Genomic DNA, 16,005 nt, shown 5'->3' with positions numbered 1-16,005 from the left:
ATGAATTACTGAATGTTCATTATTCAATATAATCACATTTGCCAATGGATAAAATAAAAGCTGAATTGACACTGAGTTAAGTTTACTTTTAAGATTACTTTGCATCTAGGCTATTCATATTTTATCCCACACATCATTCATGTTTGACTATCACTAGATGGCAGCATTTCTACAAACTGAAGTTTTATAGGCTATGAGTGTCGTTTATACATGCAGGAAAGATTGAGTTATGTGTGTAATTTTATCAATGTGTTCGAACACCAGATTAATGTAGGCTACTTGTTCCTAACCTGAACCCACATGTAGTCTTGTAAAAAGTTATGAATTTAGATTATTTGATCATATTCCGTAATTTGTTGCTGGGCCTTTGTTGCTCTGAGACGAATAAATAAGAACCACATTTATTTTAAGAACATACAGAAAAGTGTTTTTTAATGAAAATAGAGTGCGTACATCCTAACTAACATAGGACCTCCTGTACGTGATGACGTACTCCAATGACCGGGAGAATATGCAATGAGCTAATCTAATCTGTACTCTGAGTTCTAGAGCCACTAGATTTGACGGGCAGAAACTTTTCGCCCTGTCATGCCTTTACCACGGTTCTCCCGAGAACATAAACCAGGGATTGGAGTCCCATAGGTCTGATTTAGAGTAAATGCAGTAATATTTTAAACTGCGTTGAAGAGGTGTAATGAAAAGGAGAACAATTTGGTCATTTGATAAATTCAGCAGCAGCGAATAACGGTGGAAGAGGCACATTCTTACCAAGATGAGCCTGATGTCTGCCATAGACACGAGTACCTCAGTGTACCAACCAGCGCAGTTGCTGAACTGGGTCTATATGTCTTTACAAGATACTCACCAGACCAATGCCTTTGATGCGTTCAAACCAGAGTCGGACATTTCTATCACAGACTTGAACTATACCAAGCGCTCCGCTCCTGATTTGAGCTCAGCGCTGAACTCCAACTATCTTAACAACTTTTTGCAACTTCAGAGGACTGAGGTAGAGTATCAATTCTGTTCATGCGATATGCATGCCATAATCACATCCTTTATTTCATAACCGATAGTGCATAACGTTGCATAATTGTATTATTATTGTGTAATTTACTGCAAAGTTATGGCTGGCCGTTCAAGGGAAACTGCGACATTAATTATATTAATAATTTAAAGTTTTATTTCATATACCGTTAAGAAAACAAAGAAAATAGCACATATTTTTCAGATTTGGGTTTCAGTTGGAATCAACCAGACTATTTTTGTTAACCCACACTGTGTATGCCAGCAATGTGCCTCCACTGGGATGTGGTGATCAGCTGTCTACTATGAATATGTGTCTTGTGTCCAGATATAGTGCCTGTGTGTGTTGAGACGTGTTCTGATGTCCGTTGGCTGCCCAGGAGGTAGGGCAGGTTGAGAAAGGCCCCTTACAGGTTTATAAAAGATGAATGCGAGAGTTTACCCGGGTTCGAACGGACGCTCTTGGTCGGAGGGGTACGGCCTGTTCTGTGACTGAAACCTACTGCTCAGTTCGATTACCATACATCCCAGGAGCTAGTACTCTCAAATAGGATACTACTATTCATCTGACTGAATAGGATACTACTACATTCATCTGACTGGGTGAGAAAAACACATGGAGTAGGCTACACTGTAGGCAGTGATCACTTCAAACACCCGTCAATGTATAGGGGCCTCCATGATATCTCCATCACATAAATTGTGCTTTCAATAGAAGCTTGTTGTCAGCAAGACATGTAGTTTAACAATAACTGGTGTGCAGCTGGTTGTTAATCACTCACAAGGAAGGCAGAACCAAATGTTAAGGATTTGTTTCAAACTGTCACTCTACTGCTTGGCTGCCATGACAGTGGTCATATCAATGGAGATTACTCTGTACTTGGATTCAAGTTCTGTGCTCTAACACAGTGGAGTAAACACACAGTACCATAGTGCCAGTCCCATACAATGATGTTGATTGTGTCCTACTAATAGGAGGAATGGGAAAAATGCTTGACAAAGGCATTTTGTTCCTCCAAGGAAATGGACACTATCTGTTCACAGAATGAATGGAACATCTGCAGGGATAAAGGAAAGTCTACTGTCTTGTGTTTTACAGAGGGAAGAGACACTAACAAACAACCAAATCAATCAAAGAGGAAGAAGCAGCAAATCAGTTAACCCTGTAGGGATTCAAACTCATTCTAAGTGTTTACGTATAGGGAAAAATTTGGAAATCACAAAAGCTTCGATACACATATACTAATTCCTGTGTGTTTTATTGACATTATTGTCATAAGTTGCCCTGCATGTATGTAATTGTCTTTGTTTGTTAGGCCTTGAACAACAACTTCTACAAGAGCTCCTCTCCCTATGGCTCCCTCAACAACATTGTGCAGGGCCTCCACTCTTTAACGGACCACTTCACAGACCTGTCTATTTCCTCGGAGACTCGCAAACCCAGCAAGCGGCCTCCGCCCAACTACCTGTGCCACCTCTGCTTCAACAAAGGACACTACATCAAAGACTGCCCTCAGGTAAGCTGTGCGGACCACACCTCCAGGTAAAACCACAGTCACATGTACAGTCACATAGTCCAGGGATCTTGCTCTGAAACCGACGGCTTATGGCTTTGTCACTTCTGCTGTAAATGACAGGGATCGATCTGAACAGACAGAAGTTTAAACTGTTTTTAACTACATTAGCGTAGTATATTTTTGTTATTTTATTTGTTATTTTTTTTACTTCGCTTCCTCATTAAGTTTTAATTCTGAAAGTTGACATTCCTTTTCATCAAGGTGATGGAGATTTCGCAGTACATCCTATGCACATATTCCAGTGGAGTTGTTGTACCATAGGATGATAATGTGGACCAGATGTGAGATTAGATCCGCAAGCTCGACTTAATGAAAGACGATAGGGAGGTCTGTTGAGCTGTGCAGGAGAATGGAATGAAACATGACCACAATAGTGTGTGCCGCAAGACTCCTCTATTGATAATTTTCACAAGGAAATATCCAGCATTAGTCTCATTTAACATAAAGGGATCGCTTGGTTGATTAACGGAACAAGTGCTATGCAACGTTAAAGAAACATAAATAGGGAATAAAAAGACATGTTCTGTGGTCTGTGGAGTTAAACATAGACTGCAAAGTTAAATGCCATGGGAAGATTCAAGACATTACGCTTAACAACGTGACACATAAAAGGTAAACACATCATTTTACTTCCATTTTTTTCTCAAGACAGAGGATGTAAGCCTATAACTGAATACAAAGAACTTCAGTGAATCTCAGGGCTCTGTGTTGATGGCAGACTGTGTTGACTGTGGCACAAATCTTCAGGACATCTCTCAGTGCTGCACCATCTCACCACATCTTGTGATGATTATCCAGATCACCAGTGACTTTGGTAATTTATGACATTGCTTTGCTGTAAGTGCCTCCTTGGGTCATTTTGTGTTTCAAAGCTTGACCCCTGATAACCAACCCACACACTCTACTTACTGAAGTTCAATATGAACAAAGTGTGTTGTGCACAAGATTCATCTTTTTAGCAGATGACTAGGTTAACGTCCTCATACCCACAGGCACCTTTTGTTGTTCTTAGGATGGAGATTCTTAGGGTACCTTAGCTCCAGAGAGTACTCGAGTCCTGGAATGACTATCACAGACTTTTGTTGCTGAGTGGATTTGAATCAAAGAACAAAGAGTATCTCATCAGGGTCAAGGGAAAAGACAGAAGAAAGAAGGTTTGGTTTAACCAACTTTTATCCAGGGAGGTAAAGAGGAGTACCTTTGAACACCTGCCTCCTTGATAAGGGTATCACAGGTAATGGTGGTTAGTGGAGGGCTGGTTTTGGTTGCACTGGTTGGACCCTAGTTACACAGTTTCTGCACCACTCAGAAAGACAAACAATGAATCATTTTCGATAACTCTGTCGGCAATTGCTGTTTACATTTAGTCAATGCATATGTTTACATTGCTGTTTGTATTAAGTCAGTGTGTGTACTGTGTAACCCCTGCTATGGTCAATTGGAGGACATCAACAACATTTGCTGAGATGTGTCCACAGCCGGGTTAAGCTGTCAGAATGTTTCTGGGAGATATTTATGATGCTTCCTAGAGCCCCACCCCTTTAAATGTGCAAAGTCTGGAAACCATTTCTACCGGCCTCCTCCTCCATGCTCTGTTGTAGGAAGATGATGTCAGATTTTATCGAGTGTTGCTGGATTTCAAACCCAAAGCAATGATTAAGGAGCAGTCCTTTTTTAACAAAGGCCTCTTCAGTTCTTGAAAAGCTAAGCAGAGCTGCAAACAACTGACAAACTGCTTTTTGTCCTTGCGGTTAAGAATCTGTGGCATTTACAGTATATTCTAGTAATGTGAATACACAATGTATGTACGATATGCATGCACTGACTGTGCTGTATGTTTGTATGTGTCTCTGTAGAGCAGTGCATTAAGGTTCTAATATTCTGAAACATTATACAAATACGTAAATGCTGTTCAGATTGGAATCCCCAGGCCATTCTCACATGCTACCAACCAACACCTGATAAGGATAGGCACCTAATCAGTCCACATGTTACGATAAATATGTCACAACGTCAGCCATCCCGCTCCTACATCAAGGTCATAACAGCCCAGTGACCCCGCACCAATTAAGCTGCTCAACTCTGTTACTGTAAAGTGATTAGAAGAGTGACAGAGCGCTGACAGGGAATGGCTCAGTGCTGGGAATGGCTGGGCCTAAATAAGGAGCTTATTGTTTTCTCTGCAGGGTCTGTGGACCGAGAGGTCAGGAAGTATGGTTGTATTGTTCCTTTTAGCAGGGTGCTGCCTTCAGCCCCGCATGGCTGCTGCCATGAAGTCATCCCTGTCTCTCTCCTCTGGGTTATGGAGGGCCCTGCCTAGCAGGAGCCTCTCTTACAGGTTCGCTCAGACATGTCTGTGTCCAAAACAGGGCTGAGATGTGTGTAAAAAAGAAAAAAACCTGGATTGGGAAAAGGAAGGGTCTCTGATAGTTTAGAGGCTAAGTGGTGTGTGTTGATTTCTACACGGGGTTTCATAAAGAATGTCGGAATGCACTGGACTGGTTTGATTAATGACTTAGGACAGAGAGTCCTTTGACAGTTGCAGGGGTTAAAAATGAGGTCTGACTGTGCTTTGATGTTTCTTCTCATGAAGTCCTTCCTGAAGTGGCTTGGGCTCAGCCAGTTTACCTTTGTCATTAAAACTAAACAAAGACACCGTTTTTTTTTGTGTCAGTAAGATTTACAGAAACCCTTACAGTGTATTATTTATGTTCATTTAGATATTATATATTTATTTTGTATTATTTCAACCGAGATGTCTTCTTCACAGTCGAATGTGTGACTGGAAAACCTCAAGCAGCACTGATGTGCTGATGGCTTTGGTTCTTCTTGGGCAGATAAATCTGTTATCTGGAAGATGTGTGGTCTTCTGTTGATTTTGGCCTGAGCATCTTTATAGACGTAGGAGAAGAAGAGATAGAGAAGACAGTGGAATGTTGGGAACACCACTTCTGATAACCAATGGCTGTTTTCTTTCAGTAAAAAATGAAAAACTGCCTGTTGTTGTGGATGTGCTACGATGGTTTTTTTTACACTTTGCCTTGCTCTTCTTGTTTTTAATGATAAAATAAAAGGCTCTACACATAGTGTGGCCAATTTAACAACATGTTTATATTGAAGGATAACAGTTGGAAGTAATTGATTGGTTGCCATAGTTTAAAAAAAGAATGTGTGTGTGTGTGTGGGGGGGGTTGGTACTGTCTAGAATGAGTGAGGAGAGCATGAAGGGAGATAAGTGAGAGAGAGTGATATCAAAGCTTCATACATGTCCATACATTTACATGTAGTCATTTAGCAGACGCTCTTATCCAGAGCGACTTACGGTAAGTACAGGGACATTCCCCCCGAGGCAAGTAGGGTGAAGTGCCATGCCCAAGGACACAACGTCATATTTTTGGGGAATCGAACCGGCAACCTTCTGAGAAATAGCCCGATTCCCTAACCGCTCAGCCATCTGACTAGTGCAGTGCTGACATAGGGCAGATTGATGTATTGTTACATAGGTAAGCCTCATCTCTGGCTGTAAGGACACTGGCTGAATCCTAACTGTCAAATGGCATGGCCTGTTTTACATTGGATTTTTTGTTTTGTTTAAATATAACAATTATCTCTGGAAACCATGTTTAGATTTTACAGTGTAGAACCTTAACAAAATACTGATGTCAGAGTCAGGAAACAATATTATCGACTCCATCTGCAACAAACTAGCTTTGTGAAGAATAACCTTTCCTCAATCCCTCCTACAGAAACATTTGATAACCCTATCTTGTTTCTCATTCACTCCCATGTTTTGGAATAAGATGGGAATATTTCTTCTGTTCCATCTTGTGTCTGCTTGCGAGCCCACCTGCCCCCTTCATTCTTACTGCCTGAAATGTTATGCTGGTGCACAGCTGGACAAGTCATCAACACAGCCAGTGCTCAGGAGAGATCTCAGCTGAGTTAAACTGAGGACCAGGCTGTGAGACGTAGCGTTCATGGGCCTTTGATTGACTTTGATCTTCTCGTAACTCCCGGAAAGTCAACGCCTGTGTTCATTACGCAAGTGTTGCTGTTTTTTGTTACATTTACATTTAGTCATTTAGCAGACGCTCTTATCCAGAGCGACTTACAGTAAGTACAGGGACATTCCCCCCGAGGCAAGTAGGGTGAAGTGCCTTGCCCAAGGACACAACGTCAGTTGGCATGACCAGGAATCGAACTGGCAACCTTCGGATTACTAGCCCGATTCCCTCACCGCTCAGCCACCTGACTCCCGTTGTTGCTTTGTAGGATCTATGGAACCCAGAGGCATTAAAGTGACATTTAATCTAAACACAAACTAACATCCTACGTTTCCATTCAAATTTAGAAGCCATGACCACGTAATCTTTCTATTAGAGCTCCAATAAAGAGACGATTATTCAAAATCCTCAGATTTAATCTAGACAAACAGAAAAACAATATTCTGGTTTACGACCCACCAACTGTTATTTCCATGAACTGTTCATATCGGGGGGGAAGCACGTTTCTCATCCTTGCAGCTTCGCTGAGCAAGGGATTGTAATACTTGGAGCAGTCATGAGGGGATTGGAGTGACTGCACTGTAGCAACACTGTATAGCTTCAAACTTACAAACATTTAATCATGGTTTACTTTTGTGGGCCACGCTGATATATTTAGGGGGGGGGGGATGCCATTGTGTAAAACTGGACACAGATTCCATTTCCTTAACAACAAGACTGGGATTTTGGTTCATATCTGAATACTGAGGTGATTTTGTTGAATGGGATTTAGTGGGGAAAGCAAATGACCATCCCATGCTATAATCTCTCACCATTTCGCCCTCTATGTTGCAATGGCTGTGAAGATCCAGAGGAGAAGGCAGTAGCTACTGTACTGTATCTGTAGATAAACGCATGTGCAGAGCAGGAATGCTTAGCTCAGCACTATAGCATGGTGTGAACAGCTGCTTGTGGAGGAAAGACATGCTATGTCAGGGAGTCAGGTGGCTGAGCGGTTAGGGAAGTGGGCCAGCAATCTGATGGTTGCCAGTTCGATTCCCGGCCGTGCAAAATGACGTGTCCTTGGGCAAGGCACTTCACCTTGCCTCGGGGGGAATGTCCCTGTACTTACTGTAAGTCGCTCTGGATAAGAGTGTCTGCTAAATGACTAAATGTAAATGTAATAGACAGACTGGATCACGGAAAACCATTGAGAAAGGATAATCACGATGGACGAGAGAGAGTAACTATCACACTTTATTTGGTGTGGTTCTGTTGGTCCTGGTTAAAGATTTTGTTAACGGATTGTGTGATGGCTTTTATTTATTTTGACCTGACACTAAACACCTTGTTGCCATTGTTTAACACCTAAGTGTTAGAGGGAAGCCCTCTGTGACATTGATTGTAAAAAGGGCTATACAAATACATTTTTATTTGATTTAAGTAGATTCCAGTTAAGCATGCATTAGAGTACAGTGTAGTTATCGCAGAATGACCAGCAGTCTGCTGAGTGAACAAATTCAAATTCTGTTAGTATTGTACAGTATAACGTGGTTGATGTCACAAGCAGTGAAACAAAATCCCTCCATACAGTCAGGTATGACATTGGTGTTAAGCTTAAAACCCTTGACTGATGCCCGTTACCGAAGACATTAGGAGGCACATGTAGCTGCTTTGAAACAGAAGACAGACGACAAGGTCTTCCTCCAAGGATGTCAATCCCATCCAGTTAGATTGTGTTTTTCTTAGCAAACAGCTGGGCTCCTCTGCTAGTCTGGGGGTCCTGTCCAAGGAAAACAACAGGAGGGGAAGGGCTCTGGGTTTGTTAGTGTGGGGTAATTGACCACATGGTACCCGATAGGTTTAGTGGTCTCATGTTCTGTTGGATGGATGTCCCGGGGGAGGGGGGGGGGGGGGAGTGTGGAGGGGGGTGGGGGGGGGGGAGTGTGGAGGGGTTCCAGCTCTGGAGAAACTCCATTGTGTATCGTGATGGTTTCCAGATGCTGGCACGGAGACTCGGCTGTGGCCCACCTCCCAGGGCCCTCTCACCAGGAACTAGGAATCATTCCAGGATCTTCTGGACTGATCTAGAAGTCCAGCTTTCCCTTCTCAGTGTCTAGCATGGGGATGCAAGGCTCCTGGTCGGAAAGTCTTGCTGTATTCAGTTGGGGTGTTGGTGGCGATGTGTTTGAGGACAGATGGGAAGACGTTCGTTGCGGTCAAGAGAGACGGAAAGGATGATGGCGCTTCCAACCAGGAAGTTTTGAAGCATGCTTTTGATTCACGCAGATGTTGTGTCGAATGATTGCACAGATCCAAAGACAAAGAAAAGCTACACAATCTCTCACTCTACGTATCTAATAAAGTTTCCATGTGATCCTCCTCCAGTTACACTCTGAGTATGACATGAGTTGAAAAACAGAAATACAGTAGTTGCATAATGCGTAAAGTAACAAATGATGACAAAGTTGTTAGGACTAAAAGAGTGAATTTTTCCCTCGCATCCATTCTTCATTCTCATGTATTCTTCACACATAGCCTCTCTGTTGCGTGTCAGATCTTTGTGTCTTGTCCATTGTACTCAGCTCTCAATGCCAATGCTTTGTTTGGACCGGTGGAAAGTTAGAAGTGTGCCATGCCCTTTGGCACCCTGTATGTAACCCAGTTTGTTTTGATTGCTCTGCATAGTGAAAGCTGCTTCCTCCAGCAGGAAGACGATTCTCGGCCTGTTCATCCTCTCTGGAAGTGGGCTGAGGAGAGAGTGGTCAGATCACAGATGTGGATTGGAAAATATACACCATAGACTGGCTTTTGGGATAGTTATACATGCCTGTAGAATGTAACCAAACAGCTGCCATCTTGGAAGGGTCTTAAATCAGGGTTATTGCAAAGAAAGGAATTACTGGCCAGCAGGAGCCACAGGAGCTATGTAGTAATGCTTCTCACTGGAAAAATCACAGATGTATCGTGTTTCTGAAGTAATATGATATATATATTCTCATAACTATTCCATATACTGTTCATTATCAGTCTTTTAATAAAACAAAACCGAGAAGGTCTTCTCGGACTGCGTTCCATTCCTTTTCGCTAGTCCCTCACTTTTTTTTCCAAACGACACACGCTTATAAATGTATCCCTATGGGTTTCAGGTATTACCAATATGACCGCCATTTAATAACATCAATACAATCTACACTGTATGTACGTTCTCGTGTCGAGTTTTGTGTGCGTGCACACCACATTCCAACTTCATGTAGCGCCTCATCATGGCCAAACACTGGAACAGCATGCCCTTAATGAGACTGGAACATCACAAAGGTTAATTTCATCAAAGTACTACAATTTAAGACCTATTATCCTGTGCTAATAAGGTTAGTCATGAAATTGTTGACCTACTGTCTGTCACTTAATTCTAAGCAGTTCAGTGAGTGCACATATCCAAGTACAGACATTCAACTCTATACAGTTAAACCGTATACAATTTAGGGGGTGTTACAATGCATTCGTTCTAGCAGTCCTTAGCAATGGCTTGGCCCAGTTTCCAGCCAAGGTGCTCTTAATTGAAAACATATTTAAATGATGTCTATATGATGGGTTTAGGGGTTTCTTATGTTATACAAGTGTAGAGTTCATCTGGGTTTGATTTCCTCCCCCCCCCCTTCTACTTCTCTGTTCCCTGATTGGTGGGTGGGGGCCAGCTGGGAGGGATGACTGAGGGCCTGAGGTATTTGTCCTGTAGAGGAGAGTCTTCTCTGATTGGTCCTTTCTCAGTCCTGGGCCTCCTTTATGGTCCTCTGGGAGCACAGCTGGAGGGAGGCAACTTGGCTGGAATGGAAAGAGCTTTCTCCAAAGAAACAGTTTTTTCTTCTTCGTACTTACAAATAAAATAGATTTACAATTACTGAAGTATTCCAGGTTTATGACCCATCACCCACTGTAGGAATGTCTTTATTTTCAGCAAGGGAAGACGATGGGCATCATTTTCAGATAAATTCTGAAAACAGATATGTTGGGGAGCTGCTTAAAAAAATATTACTCAACAGATACATTGTCAGTTATGAATACGGTGGTTGGTTAGATATGTTTTACCATAGCCAGTGAAAGTAAGCATAAATCAACATTCCGTTATGGTTATGAACTGCTTCATAAAAACATTCTGTCTGCCCACCAGCATAGTTGTTATCAATTCTACTCATAATTTGCTGCAATTGGCTGCTTTCCAAAGAAACCAAATATGTCAGTCCCCCCAAGTTAAAGTGATGAGAGGCAAGAGCCAAAATATATTCAACCCCCCCCCCCCCCCCCAGTTGTACACAGTAAAACCACACATATTGCACCATGTATTGCCCACAGCTGATTGCAAATAGGAATCGTTTGCATTTCCATATGCGAGCTAAAAGTGTCACGTGTACTTACTGTGTTTGCCTTCAGTACTGCAGAATCTCTGTCATGAATTTGTATTCTTTCTTGGTACTTGTAGGCCCGGCCAAAGGGGGAAGGATTGACCCCCTACCAAGGGAAGAAGAGATGTTTTGGGGAATACAAGTGCCCTAAATGCAAAAGGAAGTGGATGAGTGGGAACTCTTGGGCCAACATGGGTCAAGAATGTATAAAGTGCCACATCAATGTTTATCCTCATAAACAGGTAACATTCACTTAGTCACAGTGTTGGAATATCTCTGTTCTTATCTCTGTCTCTTGTAGATCTGCATGTAAGACTAAATCAAGAATGAAACGTTTTCTCACCTATCGTTATATTAACAACCAAGTTCACAGAAGTTACCCAATGAAACACAACTGGCGTGACCATAACACTGACCAAGTGTATGCTCCTGAAATCCATCTCGGATCAGTTTTCTTTTCCATATGTTTAACCCTAGGGGTATTTGAGCCAACGCGAGTGCTATCTTTGTCCTCCTCTGTGCAGAGACCACTGGAGAAGCCTGACGGGCTGGACGTGTCAGACCAGAGCAAGGAGCACCCTCAGCACCTGTGTGAGAAATGCAAAGTCCTGGGTTACTACTGTCGCCGTGTACAATAGCCACAGCCCCCCCTCCCATTTCCCAGCCTCTGACGTTTTATGAAAGAGTGGTCTTGTCGGCCATTCTATTCCTGTCACTAAACAGCTCTCATCATCATGTACTGTGATGCATTTCAACATTTATGTATCCCACAAATGTGTTGTTTTTTTTGGACAGTATCACTGCCACTATCGTTTCCAGGGTCCTGGCCTCTACCTACAGCAGTTGCAGATTCATACCTCTCAGTGATATCTAGTGTGTGTTTACGAGAGTCTTTACATATTCATGTAGCATTCATGTGTATCCTCATAGGAAATTGTTTTTTGTTTGTAGTCTATTGTAAAGCACCAGATATTGTATCATATACTGTGAATGAAGGGATTATGAACTGGTCAACCCAGGCTGTTATGTTGACTGATGTATTTCAGGTCAAATGTATTTCATTTTAAAACATAAAGCATTAATACAGTGTGACCAGACTTGTATTTTCCAAAGTTGTTATGGATTATGGATAGATATAATTTTCCTTTGACAGCAGTAATAATAGCTTACATTGAAAATGTAGCTGTAGCCTTAGACTATGTGCCACAGTACATATGAAGTCACTGTGTTTAGCATATTTGATATATTTGTAAATACACATTTTGTGTCATTATGCAGTCAATATCATTTATTGCACAAAAATAACTAATATTTTCCATCATTGTATATCAAACTACTTTTCTCTATTTTCTTTTCAATTAAATCATTTTGTTCAAAGACTTGGAAGTATGTTCATGTTAAAAATGTTTATTACCTTACCGAAATAAATGTATGAATAATAGGTGTCGTTAACAATGATATTGTCTGTATAAAATATGCAATACGTTTTACTAAGAAGGAAATTATAATGTTTATTGTTGTAGTTATCATATGATGGTACATAACTTAAAATATATTTTAAAAACCATTACCTTTTGTTTATTCAGTGAATGAATATGAGTTTCAACATGTTTTGAAAAACCAAGTGCCTAATACACTTATCTGTTAAAAGGGTTTTCTTTGTATTAAGTTTGTTACCATTCCAAACATGTTTTAAAGCATTGATTTAGCAACAAAAAAAACCTGCACCCTCACTACAAACATTGTGTTAGAACACCTTATTTTACAAAAAATATATTTTTAAAGATGTCTTTGCTTACTGAGGTTATGCTGTGTGTAATGTTATACAGGTTGCATGTGCATGCTTTGTTTTGACATTGTGTCCTGTTTCAATGCTCTTAACATGTGAGGCTCACTAATCTTAGCACAAAAGAGATGCAAATATCAGCAATGAAACAGCGATCCTGCTGTGCCTTACTGGTGGTATTTGAAAAATGGTATTGATGTTGTACCATTATATGAGGGATATTTGTAATAAAACCTTTAAAATCAACATGACTATGATTCTGTCTCCATTTAATGGACAAACTCCTGACTCCTTCACATGGAAGCACTTAGATTAGTACTTCTAATTCATCCTAATAATGGCCTTAAGAGCCACCCATGATCATACAGAAGATTCATCACCATGCTCTCTGGTTTTAACAAGTAACAAAATAATATTTGTCCAGACAGTCCATTTGAGCAATTAAATCAGATCATACTGTGCTGAACATTGCAGCCAAAATAAATGGTTCTTTTCTTAACAAGATTTTTTGTCACATCAAAGCGCCAACTAAAACAGTAAGGGGTAACACAAAACTCACCAAGGCCGATTTATCTCAACAGGACAAATGTTGATCTTCTGATCTAAATGTTTGATTTCAGACTTATCCTTTTTGAGTAGTAATAAGTTCTAGTTATTCGGCAGTTCCAATCATCCTACCTTACCTATCAACTCTATTCTTACCACTGTGGAAATTGCAAGGTCGTAATATTTATTTTATCCAGCAATGACTGTTTATTGTTCCAAAAGAATTCTGGATGTGTTTCATGTTGCATAATCATGAATGTATCATTTTATTATAGAATCACATTTTATTCATACAGTTTTGGGACTTTCACATTTGATCCTGATTCGTAACCAGTGAAGTGCTTGTTATAAAACGACAAGACAAGTTCAATCACAATTTTCTGTTTCCAAAAGTCCCAACATCCCTGAGTGATACACTGTCACTCTATCAGGGGCAACCATCAGTCAATGGCAGCCCTTAAACAGATCCACTACAGGACAGCCTGTTTCACATTGAAAATCACAAAGACCACTTCACTGACTACTGAATGTCTACTTGAGCTCTCCACAATCTGTGATGGTGATCTTTTTGGAGGTGCGCCCAGACCGAGACCCAAAAGACTCCACTTTCTTGACCACGTCCAGTCCCTCCTTGACACTGCCAAAGACAACATGTCTGCCATCCAGCCTAAGGAGAAGAAGGTTTCATTGTCATGGCCCCAGACTGAAAACTACAATGGTTTGCCTCAGGGGCGTTTGTAGGATTCAAAGAAAGGGAGGGCTTAGCCCCAAGGGGAGTGGCATGTTTGCAAGCGTAGCTTGCGGCAATTTGTGTGATTTTGCTCTGTAGTTTTGCTTGCATTCACTATATGATAAACACGAGAAATAAATAGATATAAATAAATAAAAAATACAGCCGATAATGCCAAATTATTTAGGGGGGCTGAAGCCCCCCTAAAATAGGCCTAACAACGCCCCTGGTTTGCCCTGAATCATTTCTCAGTACTTACCATTCGGTCGCAGCGGTGCAAATGAAGAACTGGGATCCATTGGTGTTTGGTCCAGCATTGGCCATTGACAGGATTCCTAGAAAACAAATGTGGCTACATCAGTTTAAATGTTTTTGATTGTGGCAAGTACAGATAGTCAGACTCAATAAAGGGTACAGATGGCTGAGCGGTTAGGGAATCGGGCTATTAATCAGAAGGTTGCCAGTTTGATTCCCGGCCCTGCCATGCATTTTCCAATGTACATTGTCTGATCAGATACATTATCTTCCTTAACCACATTAAATTCATTCTGTCGACACAATTGAGGGCAATGCTACCACCTAGCGGTACAAAGGGGAACATTTTGGATGGTTGCAAGTGCAACAAGTTTCAACAGAAATTAATTACCAGATCCAGTATGCTTCAGTTTGAAGTTCTCATCGGGAAACTTCCATCCATAGATGGATTTCCCACCAGTTCCGTTATGGTTAGTGAAGTCTCCCCCCTGAATGAAAAATATGTACAAAGACCACAAGTGGGGTAAGGCTTTGGAATGTCAAAGGGAATACATGCAGATTCATGTGGTTATAAAGTAGTGTACCTGGCACATGAACTGAGGGATCACTCTGTGGAACACGGATCCCTTGAAACCAAAGCCATGTTCTCCTGTGCACAGCGCTCGGAAGTTTTCTACGGATAACACCAAGTTTTAGAGACGGCTAATGTAAAATGAGGAGTAGAAAATTGAATAGTGATTTTCCTTACCTGCTGTTTTAGGCACAACATCTGCATTCAGCTAGAAAGAGGAACGAGTTTAGAATGTGGTCGCATTGGTCTGGTCAACAGTAGTCAACACACACAAACTTTAGTTAAAATGTAGTGCAGTTTTCCTGCATGAAACAACAAGGCTTGTACTTCGGTTAGTTAGCTAGTTCACCAGTAGCTAGTTCGTTCTGTAATAGGGTAATAGCGTCGAGCTCTCTTTTCCAATTAGTTTCTCCACAGTGCTAAAACAAAGGGCAACAACTTAACATATGGCTTGATGCATGGTGGCTTTACATAGTCCTGAACTCACCTCGAAGGTTACTCTTCCCAGTGGCTGATTATCTGCAGCAATGTCAAAGTAGACTGTCGGGTTGCTATTAGCAGCCGTAGGCCCACTCGAACACATGCGAGCGGCAGTAAATGCCAAAGAACAAAATTTTATCCGATTTGATAAAAGCATGTTTGCTCTCCAGATGTACACAAAATGATCTTAGCCCGGGGTAAAACACTTTTCTTACATATGCTTGCTCCAGCAGGAAGGACTTCACAACTACTCGGAAGAATTCCCCATGCAATTTCCGTTTATGCGGATTTGCTTTCAAAATAAGAGCATGAAACGAAATGTGCCAGAACTTGTGAATTATATATATTTTTAAAATCGCTTTGTGGTGAATAGTTGTGGCTGAGGCCTCTCATGAATATTTACTTTTAGGTTTTGTAAAAAACTTAGATTGACATTAACATGGCCAATATTAATAATAGATCGTCTTCTTCTTTGGGTTCTGGTTGATGGCTCGCATTCAACTGTAAGGTACTTATGCCTATACCGCCTCTTACCGTGCTGGAGAAGGAGACGACGATTACATTATGACTTACCTATTTGATTCTCATTTACACCCAACTCTACAAACACTATTATCGTATTACGGCCTCAGACCTTGGCACCATTGC

At 41.2% G+C, this 16,005-nt stretch overlaps 2 protein-coding genes and 1 long non-coding RNA gene across 3 annotated transcripts; 1 reads left to right on the top strand and 2 right to left on the bottom strand.

Annotated features, from left to right (window-relative positions):
* Positions 1-536: 536 nt before the first annotated feature.
* LOC134030997 (zinc finger CCHC domain-containing protein 24-like) lies at positions 537-13,021 on the top strand. Its single transcript, XM_062474455.1, has 4 exons — positions 537-1,009; positions 2,343-2,543; positions 11,067-11,231; positions 11,514-13,021. The coding sequence occupies exons 1-4, from the start codon at positions 773-775 to the stop codon at positions 11,625-11,627; spliced, it is 717 nt and encodes a 238-aa protein (XP_062330439.1). The 5' UTR covers positions 537-772; the 3' UTR covers positions 11,628-13,021.
* Positions 9,142-11,219, bottom strand: LOC134030999 (uncharacterized). The gene is made up of 2 exons (XR_009931802.1): positions 10,999-11,219; positions 9,142-10,453 (listed from the first exon to the last, which is right to left on the bottom strand). It is a non-coding gene; the product is annotated as an uncharacterized LOC134030999 (long non-coding RNA).
* A 535-nt stretch (positions 13,022-13,556) lies between the features above and the next one.
* Positions 13,557-15,609, bottom strand: ppifb (peptidylprolyl isomerase Fb). Its single transcript, XM_062474456.1, has 6 exons — positions 15,365-15,609; positions 15,055-15,085; positions 14,891-14,979; positions 14,698-14,794; positions 14,311-14,386; positions 13,557-13,988 (listed from the first exon to the last, which is right to left on the bottom strand). The coding sequence occupies exons 1-6, from the start codon at positions 15,512-15,514 to the stop codon at positions 13,853-13,855; spliced, it is 579 nt and encodes a 192-aa protein (XP_062330440.1). The 5' UTR covers positions 15,515-15,609; the 3' UTR covers positions 13,557-13,852.
* Positions 15,610-16,005: the final 396 nt, after the last annotated feature.

This window comes from Osmerus eperlanus, chromosome 12 (genome assembly GCF_963692335.1).
Source record: "Osmerus eperlanus chromosome 12, fOsmEpe2.1, whole genome shotgun sequence".
Taxonomy (NCBI): Eukaryota; Metazoa; Chordata; class Actinopteri; order Osmeriformes; family Osmeridae; genus Osmerus; species Osmerus eperlanus.
The sequence above is the reverse complement of the archived record's forward strand: the minus strand, read 5'-3'. Positions and strand labels throughout refer to the sequence as shown.

What these genes read in the sequence shown, in the direction of transcription:
- LOC134030997 (XM_062474455.1), top strand. Translation starts at nt 773, where the DNA reads ATGAGCCTGATGTCTGCCATAGACACGAGTACCTCAGTGTACCAACCA. An exon ending in TGCAACTTCAGAGGACTGAG is followed by an intron (nt 1,010 to 2,342) that starts GTAGAGTATCAA and finishes TTTGTTTGTTAG; the next exon opens with GCCTTGAACAACAACTTCTA. An exon ending in ACATCAAAGACTGCCCTCAG is followed by an intron (nt 2,544 to 11,066) that starts GTAAGCTGTGCG and finishes TGGTACTTGTAG; the next exon opens with GCCCGGCCAAAGGGGGAAGG.
- ppifb (XM_062474456.1), bottom strand. Translation starts at nt 15,514, where the DNA reads ATGCTTTTATCAAATCGGATAAAATTTTGTTCTTTGGCATTTACTGCC. An exon ending in TCCCTCAGTTCATGTGCCAG is followed by an intron (nt 14,795 to 14,890) that starts GTACACTACTTT and finishes TTTTTCATTCAG; the next exon opens with GGGGGAGACTTCACTAACCA. An exon ending in TGCACCGCTGCGACCGAATG is followed by an intron (nt 13,989 to 14,310) that starts GTAAGTACTGAG and finishes TCTTCTCCTTAG; the next exon opens with GCTGGATGGCAGACATGTTG.